The sequence below is a fragment of the Ctenopharyngodon idella genome, chromosome 15 (assembly GCF_019924925.1).
Source record: "Ctenopharyngodon idella isolate HZGC_01 chromosome 15, HZGC01, whole genome shotgun sequence".
Classification (NCBI taxonomy): Eukaryota; Metazoa; Chordata; class Actinopteri; order Cypriniformes; family Xenocyprididae; genus Ctenopharyngodon; species Ctenopharyngodon idella.
In genome coordinates this window covers 32,977,071-32,993,363 of record NC_067234.1, presented here as the reverse complement: position 1 = coordinate 32,993,363, position 16,293 = coordinate 32,977,071, and the positions used below count along the sequence as shown (strand labels likewise).

The 16,293-nt window shown below is 38.6% G+C and overlaps 2 protein-coding genes and 1 long non-coding RNA gene across 3 annotated transcripts in view; 1 reads left to right on the top strand and 2 right to left on the bottom strand.

Moving 5' to 3' along the window:
• LOC127495937 (uncharacterized) overlaps nt 1–16,293 on the bottom strand; it is a 236,098-nt gene that overhangs the window by 17,375 nt on the left and 202,430 nt on the right. The window lies entirely within an intron of this gene.
• Nucleotides 1–16,293, bottom strand: part of LOC127495915 (uncharacterized) — a 105,027-nt gene that overhangs the window by 8,077 nt on the left and 80,657 nt on the right. The gene's annotated exons all lie outside the window — the stretch shown is intronic.
• The window catches only part of LOC127495896 (protein NLRC5-like), a 207,073-nt gene continuing 196,009 nt past the window's right edge, over nt 5,230–16,293 (top strand). Inside the window, exons 1-5 of the mRNA XM_051863323.1 lie at nt 5,230–5,484; nt 5,651–5,764; nt 6,595–6,708; nt 6,811–8,604; nt 9,903–10,073. Of these exons, the coding sequence (XP_051719283.1) occupies nt 5,435–5,484; nt 5,651–5,764; nt 6,595–6,708; nt 6,811–8,604; nt 9,903–10,073 (2,243 nt within the window). The 5' untranslated portion in view covers nt 5,230–5,434. The remainder of the gene's footprint in view (nt 5,485–5,650; nt 5,765–6,594; nt 6,709–6,810; nt 8,605–9,902; nt 10,074–16,293) is intronic.

The following is a 16,293-nucleotide window of genomic DNA, read 5'->3' as shown; positions in this document are numbered from 1 at the left end:
GTGTGTACAAGCTTGACAAATGATGAAAATAAGATGATTATTAAAAAGAAAAGATGAACATTACTTCACAAATAATATATATTGTTTAAATTGTTACTGCCTTTAGTTATTATTTTGGAATAAATGTATAAAACACTAACTTGATGAAATTAATACTTGGTTTTAATAAATAGAATATAGAATGAATAGAACATTACAAAGTGTAAAAAATATAATTGTATTTGGTCTCTCTTTTTATGTAATGTTTATTTAACCAGGAAAACAAGAGAGCTCAACATCTCTGAGAGCTCAACAACATGCTCAAGAAACATTTCTGATTATCATCAATGTTGAAAATATTTTTTTTTCACTCTTACACTGACTTCACGGTTTACTTAACCCGAGTCAGAGCATTCATCCAGATTGAGAACATGACTGTCTAGTGGTAGCATTCACTAAGCCATTATCTTTCACAAAAATACAAGATCCCTTATCTATATCAGGGGAAGTCCCGGCCTCAAGTAACCTTCCTTATCATTCTTCCCAGGCAGATTCACACTATTTTATTCATAAAAATAGGTGCAAAACAACAAAGAGGATGGCACCATCTCTCTCCTTTAATTTATTTCATTACAGTTACATTTTAAATGGGTGGTAAACTAATAACGGTTACATCTGAAAAGTATTTTAGATTACCAAAGAGATTACTTCATATTTTAATGCCTTTTTTTTTCATTTCAACATTAATGTAAACTGTGACGGGCAATTAATGTAAACAGCCATCGGTGATTCTCTGACTCTGACAGTCTGCAAAAACATCCTAAGCGACAGTTCTGCTCATAATTTTCATAATCCTTGCAGAATATGCAACATTTATGAGGGATCATAAAAACTGCATGTTATTTTTATTTAGTACTGTACTGAATAAGCCATTTCACATAAAAAGTTTACATATACTCCACAAGACAAAATGACTGAATTTATAAAAATTGCCAAGTTTAAAAATGTACATGGGGGAGACCGGGGATGGTTGTAACACGGGTTAGTTGTAACACTTCCAATTTCTCCAATCAGGAACAAGTTACAAATCACCTGATTCACGTCACACATGCTCGGTTTAGTCCTTATTCCACATGCAGGAAAGTAAAGCCCTGTGGCAGACGCAGCAGATTTTAGAGGAGAAAAACTCATTTTAATATAAGAAAGTAACTTTTTTTTGTTTTTTGTTGTGGCAATTTCTACTGTGTAGTTAAACTCATCAAAGTTAAATTGTTTATTGTGTGTCTTTGTAGATATTTTTCATGCAAGTGCTAATGTTTTGGCTGTTAGCTGTAAGGTGAGCTTCAAGACTCTGGGTTAGTTGTAACATCAATGAATCATGTTACAGCATACCCCAAGTAAACTTTTAGTTGTATTTATGTTTTGTTTTTGTTTTTTGTTTTTTTATTTCAGTATGCCTAGGTCAGGGGTGTCCAAACTCAGTCCTGGAGCGCCACTATCCAGCAAAGTTTATCTCCAACTTGCCTCAACACACCTGACTGGAAGTTTCTAGTGGACCTTGATTAGCTGCTTCAGGTGTGTTTATTTGGGGTTTTTGCTGAACTCTGCAGGACGGTGGCCCTCCAGGAGCAGGATTGGACACCCCTGGCTTAAGTCTTGGAAGAGAAAGACAAATTGAGGGATGTATATGGGGTGAATTGTAACATTTCACTCCCCGTGTTTGAAACTAAACCACACATTTTCTGTTTGTGCTACAAAAATAACAGCTATGTCATTTAATAGCTGACACTTGTAACTTGTTTTAATCACATTTTGAACGCACTGGCTTAAAAGAACTCCAAGATACAGACAGAAATGTCAAAAATGTTACAACCATCCCCGGTCTCCCCTACCCTTGAATCTTAACTGTCCTGTAATTACCTGGATGATACACGACTGTTTTCATGTTTTGCGATAGTTGTTTGTGAGTCTCTTGTAATTGTAAAAAAGGTAATTGTGAGTTTGCATCTCACAATTCTGACTTTTTTTTTCTCAGATTTAAACTCACAATTGTGTTTTATAAAGTCAAAATTGGGAGATATAAAGTCACAATTGCAAGTTATAAAGTCAGAATTGTGTGATAAAGACGTGCAATTCTGACTCCTTTTCTTGCAATTCAGATTTTTCTTTTCAAAAATATTGCGAGTTTATATCTCACAATTCTGACTTTATAACTCGCAGTTGCAAATTTATATCACACAATTCTGAGTCAGAAATTGTGAGATAAAAACTCGCAATTACCTTTTTTTGGTGTTACATTAGTACACATTTTTCTAAAGTATTTAGATTAAGTTGCAAAACTTGGGTAATCTAACAAAATATGTTACAAACTACTTTTTAAAGCATGTATTTTGTAATCTGTAGTGAAGTACATTTTAAAAGTAACTACCCAGCCCTGAACTCACTCGACTCGTTAGCAACTCAACTGAGGCTACTGTACATCTTCATGACTGTGACCAGTGTGTACAAGCTTGACAAATACTGAAAATAAGTTGATTATTGAAAAGAAAAGCTGAACATTAGTTTACAAATAATATATATTGCTTAAACTGTAACTGCCTTTAGTTATTTAAGAATAAATGTATACATGTGTAAAAACACTAACTTGATGAAATGAATACTTGGTTTTAATAAATAAAACATAGTGTAAAAATACAAAATAGAATTGTATTTGGACTCTCTTTTTATGTAATGTTTATATAACCAGGAAAATTAAGTGTAACAGACATAAATTTGCATTAGATATATAAAATGTGAGGACTTTGCCTCCTGATTTTAAAACAGCACCGCAGACCACTGATGGACAGACCCTCGACCCCTCGATTAACTGAGGAAGAGAGTCGACTCATATGAACACTTCAGACAGATCCATATATCACAGTCAAACACGATTGTGACGTCAGCAGATTGTGCTTAATTTAACTCCTCCCCACACAACTCTAGTGTATGAAATATTTATATATTTATTATAATATTTTGAGACTCATTTATTATTTTGAGGTTTAACTGCATAATTATTTTTGCTACTTTTAGATGAATAACTTTGTTACAAAGTTTATTGTTTTGCTATTTTGATTGTTATTGTAATAAATCCACACTGTAGCAGATTTCAAGTGATCAAGAGCTCAGGACTTTCCATTTCAACTTATTGCAAGTGTTCTGCCACTAGTGAGCTCTTGTGTAATGTACGGACATACATCAGAGTTAACAGTCTTAGGGAAGTTAGCGAGGGAAGGGCAAAAAAATTGGATTGCAACACAGCCAGTGACATCTCTGGCCAATGTGAATGAAGACATGCAGGAATAGGGAGCAAGTCAATAAAGTTGGAATAATTAGTGGTCTAAGCTCTGAAGGTGTAAACCGATTGTATTTGTTCTGTTTTGCCATTTATTTATTTTTCTCACTAATAGCAGTTTTTTAAATGAGCAGCCATTTATATCAATGGGAATGAGAGATGAAGTAATACTAATGTTGTCCACCAGAAGGAGACACAGGATAAGAAATCATTTGTTCTCATAGCTCAAAATCTGTGTAAATGGTTCAACTTCAATAGATTGACTTGTAGAAATCTGTGATCTCCTAAATAGCCTACTTCATGATCATTATGAATGATTGGATATCGCATCGCTAACATTTTTCCACTGTGTTTGGAGTTTTCAGACGGTCCCTTACGCTCCTTTATGGGAACCATTTTGGCATGTTATACTATAACACTATACGAAGCTAATGCGTGTAACCATTTATTCAGGGAAACGCACAAAACGTGCACGGCCGCGCGAATATATGGGGTTTGAGCTCGAGCAGGTAACGTGACGCCATCATCGCTCGCGTCACAAATAAAAAGTGAAAGTAAATGTGCAGAAACACCATTTAAACAACCAGAATCGATTCTACAACAGGAATATCAGTGTTTTTTATAGTCTTGAATTTACGTGTAGATACTTGAAAAGGTGGAGTTTTTTTTAATCATTTAATATAATTAAATGTTGATCAAGGTGAGTGTTCAGGCAAAGAGTAGTATAGAACCCAAGAGGCGAAACTCTGATGCTTTCTGGGTAACAGCCACTAGGTGGCGCTTCGGTAGCGCGGCAGCCATTTTGGGGTGAAAATGCCAACTGGACAGTAGAATCCATCACATATTACGCACCCAAAATCGGCGAATCTCAAAGCCAAATCAGAAACGCAATAGAAAATTTCTCAAATTCAGTAAGAAATGTTGTGTCTTAGCATATGTGTTTTATGTTATCAGTTGTGGAATCCAACCATTAACGTACACATCTGAGGTAACATAGTTAGCCACTTTCTTGAGTATTTCCATTTTATCCAACGTTACATATTTACTATTAATAGTAAATTAATAAATAAATTAATAATTAATAAAGTTAAGATCATCATGTTTGTAGCGTGATCCAGGGGATTAAAACGTACAGTATATATTTCAGACGCAGTGGAGTAATAATAGTAAATTACAGGTCTGAAATATAAACGTTTTAATCCCCTGGATCACGCTACATAATGACATAACATAATGACCTTATAGAACATGATGCATTGCTGTGTCTATTGTCCCATAATTCTCACTTTTGGACACAGTGGCTGTGTTTCTTTTTTGTTTTTGTTTTTTTGTTTTTGTTTGTTTGTTTTTGTTTACATAGTTTTGTTTTAAATGACATTAATATAAGACAACACTGCAAAAACAGTTTACTGTCAAGCTGTTATATTCTGTTATAAATTTATTGTCCAACATTCCCAATTTTTCTGATGCATGTCCTTAATTTAATTTCATATGTTGGTATTAATTCAGTGTTTATAATGCTAATACTTGAACTTCAAAGAATTTTAACCCAAACTGACTGGGTTTCTAGAGAGCAAAGGTTTTGTGAAAAAAGTGGAAGACTTCAACACAAAGTCTGTCAAATAAATAGTTAAAAGGATTTGATGATCACTAGCGATAGTATTTTATTCTGTGCTGTCATCATTCAGGTTGGATTTTAGCTTTAATGTACTTTTTTTTAACATAGCAGCTCATATTGCCATAGAAACTAGTGGACTGCCGAGTCGCTTCCACCCCAAAATGGCGGAAGCGCAGGGCTGCTGCTGGGCGCTGGTGTTGCAATGGAAAGTTTCACTTCTTGTCAGTATAAGTTCTTTGGTTCAGGTCACGAGACTACGGGTGACTTCCACATTATTTGAAGGACGTAAATAGTTTGAAGCAAATTAATATGGTTATATTGTTTCGTGTTGTCTGTGGTTTATTTTAGCATTTGTGTGAACATACAATAACATTGTGTATTTGACTGAACGCCGCGTCTCTTGATCCTGTCTGAGGAAAAGCTGAATTATTGTGTTTGTACAAGATCTTCCATCCAGAGTCAGTGTTGGAGATCAGATTCTGTTTCAACTGTTCAGATTCATCATGGATGACACACAAACATCCAGAGATGAAGATTTTTCTCCAGGATGCAGGTACTTTGAATAAACACTAGATTAAATCACCTTTAAATGATGATTAAATGTCTGAAGATGGTAAGATATTTTGTTAGGATGCAAAAAGATGTTTGATGATAAATGCTTGTAAGACCTTCTCTTAATGTGATTATAATCATAAAGGATCAAATCTGTTCTGTTATAGTTCAGTTCATCAGAAGAGATCAGAACCAGATCCCAGCTGTGTGTCTATGAGGAGTGACAGGTCCATGGGTCATATAGTAAATTTTAAGAGTGGAGATACACAGACTGATCTGAGGTATAACATTTCTATAAAAATATGATTATAGTATGGCAAAATACTAAATAACTATAAGCAATGTACAAGAATAATTATTCATTATCAGAATGTTGATATTTTCAAGTATAGTGTTGCTCACACAGAGACACACATCTATGAGAGTGCTTAGTTAAATGTACAGTTGTTGTATCAACAGTGTAAAAGGAAAACCTTGAGGTTTTTCTATGGATAAAAGAATTTAAGTGGTTTTTAATACAGTAATTTAAATCATTCACTTTGTAGGAAACTTTTTCCTCGTCGAAGCAGAGACCAGGAGACATTGGGATATCTTTCAAGCAGAAGTTACTCTTTATTGAGAAACGCGCTGTGCGTCGCTGTAGCCATCCAAGTCCAACTAAGGAAGTGTACATTGTAGTTTATATACATTCAAGGGGGAGGGATACATACACTAGAGGTGGAGACAATCTAAACAAAGCATGCAAATGCAGTGCAGGAATCAGCCCGTTACCGGCATTTCCCAGCCCTGATCTAATCAGCATAACAGTGTCATTCAAATGCATAGGTGCTAATCCAATCAGTCTGACAGTATCGCCCATACCTTCACATTATCATAGAGACAAAGGCACAGCTGTGTCTTGAGCTTGTCATGCCAAATGGTCAGGAAGTGCATAAAGACACCTGGGCTGCCTGACTTTTCTTAGAAAGTCATCCTTTTTACCTTAAAATGCTACATACAATGTACTTCACCATAGTATTTTATGTGATGTTATGTCAGGATGTAGGATCAGCAGATCTTAAACAGATTCTTAAATTTGTAATCCCACAACTTTAATCTCTCTTTGTTGTAGTTCAGTTCACCAGAAGAGATCAGAACCGGAGTCCAGCTGTGTGTCTATGAGGAGTGACGAGTCTATGGGTCATAAAATACATTTTCCGAGTGGAGATACACAGACTGATCTGAGGTATAACGTTTCTGTAAAAGATATGCATTGATTATGACACAGAATGCTAAAAGACATTGTGCTTATTAACTCATGTAATAATGTGGTATTCTAATTTTACAGCCATGAAGTCCCCAACAGGTTTAGATCAAATCTGAAGAAGAAGTTTGAGTGTCTGTATGAGGGAACAGCACAGCAGGGAAACCCAACACTCCTGAATGAGATCTACACAGAGCTCTACATCACAGAGAGTGAGAGTGGAGAGATCAGTAATGAGCATGAGGTGAGACAGATTGAGACACAATCCAGGAGAGCAGCAACAGAGGACACACCGATCCAATGCAATGACATCTTTAGACCTTTACCTGGACAAGACAAACCCATCAGAACTGTGCTGACAAAGGGAGTCGCTGGCATTGGAAAAACAGTCTCTGTGCAGAAGTTCATCCTGGACTGGGCTGAAGGGAAAGAGAATCAGGACGTCCAGCTCATATTTCCACTTCCTTTCAGAGAGATCAATTTGATGAAGGACAAAACACTCAGTCTTTCTGATCTTCTTCATGTCTTTTTCCCTGAAACAAAAGAAATGGAAATATCCAGTGACAAATATAAAGTGTTGTTCATCTTTGATGGTCTGGACGAGTGTCGTCTGTCTCTGGATTTTCAGAGCGATGTGAGGTTGTGTGATGTAAGTGAATCAGCCTCAGTGGACGTGCTGCTGATGAACCTCATTGCGGGGAATCTGCTTCCCTCTGCTCTCATCTGGATCACCTCCAGACCAGCAGCAGCTGATCTCGTCCCCTCTGAGTGTGTCCATCGAGTGACAGAGGTACGAGGCTTCAGTGACCAACAGAAGGAGGAATACTTCAGGAAGAGAATCAGTGATCAGAGTCTGGCCAATACAATCATCACACACCTGAAGTCATCAAGGAGCCTCTACATCATGTGCCACATCCCAGTGTTCTGCTGGATCTCAGCCACTGTTCTAGAGAAGATGTTGAGTGAAGCAGAGAGTGGAGAGATTCCCAAGACTCTCACTCAAATGTACACACACTTCCTGATCCTTCAGACCAACATCAAACATGAGAAGGACTATGAGAAGAACGTGAAAGATGAAGACATGATCCTCAAACTGGGGAAAGTGGCTTTTCAGCAGCTTGTGAAAGGCAATGTGATCTTTTATGAGGAAGACCTGAGAGAGTGTGGCATTGATGTGACAGAAGCATCAGTGTACTCAGGATTGTGCACTCAGATCTTCAGAGCGGAGTTTGGCTGGTATCAGGGGAAAGTCTTCTGCTTTGTTCATCTGAGCGTTGAGGAACATCTAGCAGCTCTGTATGTGCATCTCTCCTATACAAACAACAACATAAATGTGTTTGAGCCCATCACTAAACAGAGTTTGCTGTCTAAAGTTAAGGAGAGATTTAAACATGTTTCATTATCTGAGCTGCATCAGAGAGCTGTGAATGAGGCTCTACAGAGTAAAAATGGACATCTGGATCTTTTCCTGCGGTTTCTTCTGGGTCTGTCAGTGGAGTCTCATCAGATTCTCCTACAAGGACTAATGAAACAGAGAAGCAGCCGATCTGACAGCAATAAGAAAACAGTTGAGTACATCACGAAGAAGATCAGGACCATTGACTCTCCAGAGAAATCCATCAATCTGTTCCACTGTCTGAATGAACTGGGTGATCATTCACTAGTTGAGGAAATACAACATTATCTGAAATCTGGAAGACTAAAGGAAGCCAAACTCTCTTCATCTCAGTGGTCAGCTGTAGTCTTTGTGTTGTTGACGTCAGAGAAGAAGCTGGACGAGTTTGATCTCACAAAGTTTATTCTAGGAAACAATAAAGCTGAAGATATGAAAGTTTTTCAGAAGCTGCTGCCCGTGATTAAAGAATCCAGATCAGTTCAGTAAGTATCTCTGAGAACAATCACTTCACTGTTAAAACATCAGGAAAATAAAAGTTAATAAATCTTCAGTGCTGCAGAAGTTGTCCAGAGTTTAGTGGTCAGTATTTTGATGTTTTCTAAACCGTCACAATGTAAAATTCCTTCAGATATTCAAAGTCAGAGAATTTGTGTATGAATAAATAATTCAGGTTTACCAGTTGAATGTTCTTGCACATAAAGAAGGAATTTAAATATTTAAATATTTGTTTGTAAATAGACGACATAAAAGAAATTAAGACCAAATTGGAAAAACAGCTCATTTTATCAAGTAGCTCAAATCTCCTAAAACACATTTGATGTATGGTTAACATAGAGTCATACATTTAATTTTACTAGTCAGGTGGACAATTAAACGTTTATCTGAACTTCAAGTTTATTATAAATTCACATTTTAATTTTATGAAGAGATGCACAATTAAGACTCAAATCACTGAGTATCTGAAACTATTGCAGGTTCTCTAGTAAAGAGCAGATGTAACGTGTAGCAGCGGCTCCACCATAACAAGAATAACAGTGAGACATTTAAGATTATTTACAAGTCATTACTTTTATAAGTAATTGGAATAGAATTTTAAGAATTTATTGATATGAATATTTTTCTAGTAATCTATTAGTCATACATTGCGTGTATTTATTTTGACATGTTGTTTTGCAGCGTGTAATTGTCCATCGCTCCTCTCAGCAGCAAGAAAAACAAAACTTTTATTCAGTGCATTATGTATAACCTCTAAAGAGCGCTCGCTTTACAATCACTAAAAATCTGTCACTCATCTCAGTTCACGATCTCACAAAGTTCCATTATAATCAATAAAGTTGTCTACACTGAATAAATAAATTTCTTACTTGCGTCGTGTCTTTGTTAATGAGAGGATTCGTGAGCGTGCAGAACTCAGCTCTGAACAAAAACTCCAGTGTTTTGAGCAGTGAGTGGATTCTGACTAAATGAAACGCCTCCGATTGGCCATTGTGTTCAAGAGATCAACAAAGTATCTTTGATCAAACATTAATTGTCAGACCCCTGCAGTACCGCTGTGGACCCCCGGTTGAAGATTCTTGGTTTAAAGTTAATAAATACATAAATAGTAATTTAATTAAATCTTAACCTTTTTGATTAGTGAATTTGACCATGAAACGTGGATAAGAATTTGACACTGTTAAATTACATTGGAATTCGAAAGTTGTTTGCTGTTTTGTTTTTTTTTATAACTATTTGATAGTTTAACTATTTATTATGCTATTGGATTTTCATCTCTCTTCAGGTTGGTTGATTGTGGAGTCACAGATGAAGGTTGTGCTGCTCTGACTTCAGCTCTGAGATCAAACCCCTCACACCTGAGAGAACTGAATCTGACTGGGAATAAAATAGGAAATTCAGTGAATCTGCTGTCTGATGTACTACAGGATCCTCACTGTAAACTGGAGAAAGTGTGGTAAGATCATATTTGACTCTCACACATGAATCACAATGTAAAGTATATTTGAAGTTTTCAGCCTCTTTCTGCTGCTGTGAGTTCAGACCGTAGAGTGTCCCCTTCGTCATTTAAGCTTAAAGAAGGGTGCTCATGAGCGCCCCCTTTGCGGCTGCTATGTGCCCTCGATGCGCTCTTCTGCTGAGCCCACAAGACTGTGAGCTACGCAGAGGACTTTACCCGGCAGTCAAAGCGGCATTACGTTGTGAAAGTGCGGACTCAGAGGAAGATTGTGAGGGTTTAGGGTGCCATTTGGGACAGGGTTGATCATAGAACAATTGCCACCAATGGACTCTACGATCAACTTAGGCTTACGATGCTTTTGGGAAACGCAGCACAGGGGCCTCATTTATAACTGTTACATACAAAACATGCCCTGAAAGAGGCATACACCACTTCCTACACAAAAGATGGGATTTATACAAACTTAACAGGAAAATTTATGCACCTGCACACAAATGATAATGATAATAGATCCAATGATAATATCTTACTGTACAACCGCAGCTGCAGGAAGTGTTGATGTCATGTGAAGACATCTTCAAACATTTATGAAAAATACCACTGTATTTGAAGGATACAACTTGAAGAAAACAGCAAGATTTGCACGTTTCCTCTTTAAAATACTTTGTCAGTGATGCACCGAGTCAGACAATTGTATATTTACACTGCAATAAACAAGTATAGGCCAATCTGTTTCCACTAAAAATAGCCTATAAACATCCTAAAAGATATGTTCACCTTATCATTAAAACTGCTTAAATTTGATTTGATTTGAATTGAATTGTTTATAAGAAGTAAAACACTCTTTGGCCAGTGGAAATGAATGAATCAACTCTACTCTAAAACGTTATCTGAGAAATATTTTATATCTACAGTTTTGTTTTTATGGATATTTTGATATATTTATTCTAAAACATAAAGAGGATATTGGATGATTTTATCAATGTAATGTGCATGACACAAATGGCATTTATAGTCAGTATCTAATATTTTCCAGTGTCTTGTGTTGGGGAATTTTACAGTTAAAGACCCAAAAGACCAGATATGATGAATGAAGACCCGGAGTCGGAGTTAAAAAAAAAAAATAAATAAATAAATTGAAGAAAATTTTACTGAAGATTAGTTTGCAGTTTCATCAGCAGAAGCCAGCTTCAAGTCTCACACAGAGTTCTGCGTACATTCACATTTCCACAACAATTATACTCTAACAGAGTCCACTAACTACGTCATTACTTCAGGTTGAATGATTCTGATTGGCTAAGAAAAATAGACAAATTTGGTAATCTTCCACACATGGACAGATAGTTAGAAGCATATCTCCATCCGTCAGGATGCTGACGAGGGGACTCTGGATTTAGGTACTGGATGTCCTTTTTTTGTTCATGACATAGAGTCTGTCTGTTCTCCAGCAGAGTGCCAGTTGTCCACCAGTACAAAGGACTTGCACAGAACACTAGTGCACATACACAGATACACTTGATTCACAGCTTCTTCAAGGTTGAAGTTGATCTAAACTCTGCTCTGAGTAGGAAACTTTCCCAAAACATACGGATAAGTTGTAGCCTACTTTTCTCTCAGTGAGAGGTACAGACAGTATTCAAAATTATTTTCTAGTGTTTGAAAAGGAAAATAAATGCTTTAACATACGTTGAAGAAGTCAATCAAATATTTTAACAGAAAGATAAATGTTGATTAATAACTTAAAAGATATATATTGAAGCGGCAGTGGATTCCAGAATCCACCCCCCTTCACTTGTACCTTTGACGGTGTTAATCATGGTGTCACGTGGATGAGATTGTATGGAAATGATATGCAGATGAGGTTATGAATAGTAAAACTAGGCATTGTAAGCTCCATATATGGTGATTTCGGGGAGGAGACGCACATACACACAATCTTCCTCTGGGAGTTATAAAGGAATTTTTGCACAGGTTCTGGCATTTTATAAAAATGAAACTTTTGTGTGTATGCAGAATCTAGCTTTTTTGTGTATGTACACTTTTAGGATGAAATCTACAGAAAGTTTTATAGGAAGCCCCTGATCTGAACTGAGAGAGTGAAGAGTGTGTCATTGTTCTCTACAGGTTGAGAGATTGTGGAGTCACAGATGAAGGTTGTGCTGCTCTGGCTTCAGCTCTGAGATCAAACCCCTCACGCCTGAGAGAACTGGATCTATCATTTAATAAAATAGGAAAATCAGTGAATCTGCTGTCTGCTGTACTACAGGATCCTCACTGTAAACTGGAGAAACTGTGGTAAGATCATATTTGACTCTCACACATGAATCACAATGTAAAGTATATTTGAAGTGTTCAGCCTCTTTCTGCTGCTGTGAGTTCAGCTGATTGAGCTGTAAATGATTGAACACATGAGCTGAACATAGTACATATCTAAGTAACATAGTAAAACTAACCTATGTAGTCCAAATTCAAAGTTTATTTATATAACACCATTTATACAGCCTCGGCCGACCAACGTGCTTTACAAAACATCATAAAACAGGGAGAAGAAAGTGGAAAAAAAAGTTTACATTTGAAGACAGACAACTCTCCTAAAATACATGACACAAATTACTGATTATTTAAAGCAAGTGAATAAAAGTAAGTTTTCAGCAGTGACTTGAAAATTGGTAAGGAATTCGCAGATCTAACCTGAAATGGCAAACTATTCCATAGTTTAGGACCTGCAATGTCAAAGGCACAATGACCTCTTTGTTTTAGTCTGAACCATGGAATTGATCAAAGTTTCTGTGTTTCTGTCTACCTGATGTAAGAGCTCTGGAAGGATTGTGTTGCACTAATAGCTCAGAGAGATAGGGGGAGCCAGGTTGTTTAAGCACTTGGAGACAAATAAGAGGATTTTAAAATCTGTTAAAATCTGTTTTAAAATCTCCGGTGTAAACTGTATAGCGAACCGGCAGCCAGTGAAGTGATGCTAAGATTGGCGTAATATGGTCACATTCTGTTCACTATGTAGTGAATAATGTAATTTATTAAAACAGATTTAGCATAAGACAGACATTTATTATATAGTGCAAATAAGAGATATTATTTTTCCTGATTGAATGATACTTTAGGTGTTTTATGATCATGTTTTGTGATATTTTAGATCTCAGTCTAAAGATCCATCAAACATATTAATTTGAGCTTTAAGTTTGCACTTTCTCTTTAATAATGGATTCACTGCTAAACCGATCTGGAGTGCGTTTCCCAAAAGCAAGTCCACCAATGGACTCTACGATCAACTCAGGCTTATGATGCTTTTGGGAAACGCAGCACAGGGGCCTGATTTATAACCGTTATGCACAAAACATGCCCTTAAAGAGGCGTATGCCACTTCCTACGCAAAAGATGGGATTTATAAAAACAAACTTAACAGGAAAATTTGCACACCCGCACACAAACTCTGACCCATGCGTACAAACTCTTTTACTAGAGTGAGAAAAATCATCAAGTAAACAGAATGATTTTAAACTCTGTTTTCATTTTGATATTGTTAGCGTGCTGTGCTGTAGAGATGAGGCGAGTACGGGAATCCACTATAATAAAGGTTTTAATGTCAACAAGGAACAGATAATCAGCATAACACACAAGTATACACATGTATCAAACAATATAACCGACAAGGAGTGCAGGGAGTGAGTCCAACTTAAAGGGAGTGCTGACGAGGACAACAGGTGCTGGGAATCCGGGGAGATGGAGGGAAGACTGATGAGGGAAGTGCAGACAGGTGTGAGGAACAGGAGGATTCTGGGAACTGGAGTCCGGGAAGGCGTGAATGTAACATTACCTCCCCCTCCCCGGAAGGCGTGTCCTCACACCTCAGATGAAACAACGGGGAGGAGGGGTGGGCGCCCTGGAGACCTACAGGCAGGTGCAGGCGGGTGCGGAGGTCTCCAGGGCGGTACTAGGTCCTCGGCCGTCATGGCGGGTCTGGAGCCAGGGATGGCCACGGCGGGTCTGGAGCCAGGGATGGCCATGGCGGGTCAGGAGCTGTAGGCAGCCATGGCGGGTCAGGAGGTGTGGACGACCATGGCGGGTCAAGAGTCTCAGGTGGCCGAGACGGGTCAGAGGCCGTGGTTGGCCATGGCAGGTCTCCGAGCCCACCCCCATCTTTCCCACCCACGGGTACCCTTCCCCCCCAGAAAACTCAGTAAAATGGGGCTGCTCGGGGGCAGAAAACTCAGGAGACTGGGGCTGCACGGAGGCAGAAAACTCAGGAGACTGGGACTGCATGGAGGCAGAAAACTCAGGAGACTGGGGTTGTACAGCCTTTTTTTTTCTCCTCTTCGGCCGTCTGGGCCCAGCAGAGGATTTTTCTTCGGCCATACAGGGTTTTGGGTCCGGCAGGACAACAGGGGAATGCTCATTGGAGGGGTAGGCGGAGGAAGATGGAGATTGACGAACCAGCCAGGCCACCTGTGTTTCTGGGGGAACTGGACGAGGATTGCACGATTTATCAAGAACCTCTGCGATAACAAATTTAGAAACAAAATCAGATTAATTGCATCGACTAGGGAAAAATAACTGGCAGGTTCTTTAAAGCGGATCGTGCTCTCGTCCAGCCCCTCCAGAAAAAGGGCGTTTAAACAGGCATCTGGCCAATTCGTCAGATAAGCCAACTCGACAAACTCCTCCACATACCTCTCCATTTAAGTTCATTTTTTCCCTCATTAATGTACACACAGCACCCCATATTGACAGAAAAACACAGAATTGTTGACATTTTTGCAGATTTATTAAAAAAGAAAAACTGAAATATCACATGGTCCTAAGTATTCAGACCCTTTGCTCAGTATTTAGTAGAAGCACCCTTTTGATCTAATACAGCCATGAGTCTTTTTGGGAAAGATGCAACAAGTTTTTCACACCTGGATTTGGGGATCCTCTGCCATTCCTCCTTGCAGATCCTCTCCAGTTCTGTCAGGTTGGATGGTAAACGTTGGTGGACAGCCATTTTTAGGTCTCTCCAGAGATGCTCAATTGGGTTTAAGTCAGGGCTCTGGCTGGGCCATTCAAGAACAGTCACGGAGTTGTTGTGAAGCCACTCCTTCGTTATTTTAGCTGTGTGCTTAGGGTCATTGTCTTGTTGGAAGGTAAACCTTCGGCCCAGTCTGAGGTCCTGAGCACTCTGGAGAAGGTTTTCGTCCAGGATATCCCTGTACTTGGCCGCATTCATCTTTCCCTCGATTGCAACCAGTCGTCCTGTCCCTGCAGCTGAAAAACACCCCCACAGCATGATGCTGCCACCACCATGCTTCACTGTTGGGACTGTATTGGACAGGTGATGAGCAGTGCCTGGTTTTCTCCACACATACCGCTTAGAATTAAGGCCAAAAAGTTCTATCTTGGTCTCATCAGACCAGAGAATCTCACCATTTTGGAGTCCTTCAGGTGTTTTTTCATGTGTCTTGCACTGAGGAGAGGCTTCCGTCAGGCCACTCTGCCATAAAGCCCCGACTGGTGGAGGGCTGCAGTGATGGTTGACTTTCTCCAACTTTCTCCCATCTCCCGACTGCATCTCTGGAGCTCAGCCACAGTGATCTTTGGGTTCTTCTTTACCTCTCTCACCAAGGCTCTTCTCCCCCGATAGCTCAGTTTGGCCGGACAGCCAGCTCTAGGAAGGGTTCTGGTCGTGCCAAACGTCTTCCATTTAAGGATTATGGAGGCCACTCTGCTCTTAGGAACCTTAAGTGCAGCAGAAATTTTTTTGTAACCTTGGCCAGATCTGTGCCTTGCCACGATTCTGTCTCTGAGCTCTTCAGGCAGTTCCTTTGACCTCATGATTCTCATTTGCTCTGACATGCACTGTGAGCTGTAAGGTCTTATATAGACAGGTGTGTGGCTTTCCTAATCAAGTCCAATCAATATAATCAAACACAGCTGGACTCAAATGAAGGTGTAGAACCATCTCAAGGATGATCAGAAGAAATGGACAGCACCTGAGTTAAATATATGAGTGTCACAGCAAAGGGTCTGAATACTTAGGACCATGTGATATTTCAGTTTTTTTTTTTAATAAATCTGCAAAAATGTCAACAATTCTGTGTTTTTCTGTCAATATGGGGTGCTGTGTGTACATTAATGAGGAAAAAAAATGAACTTAAATGATTTTATCAAATGGCTGCAATATAACAAAGAGTGAAAAATTTAAGGGGGTCTGAATACTTTCCGTACC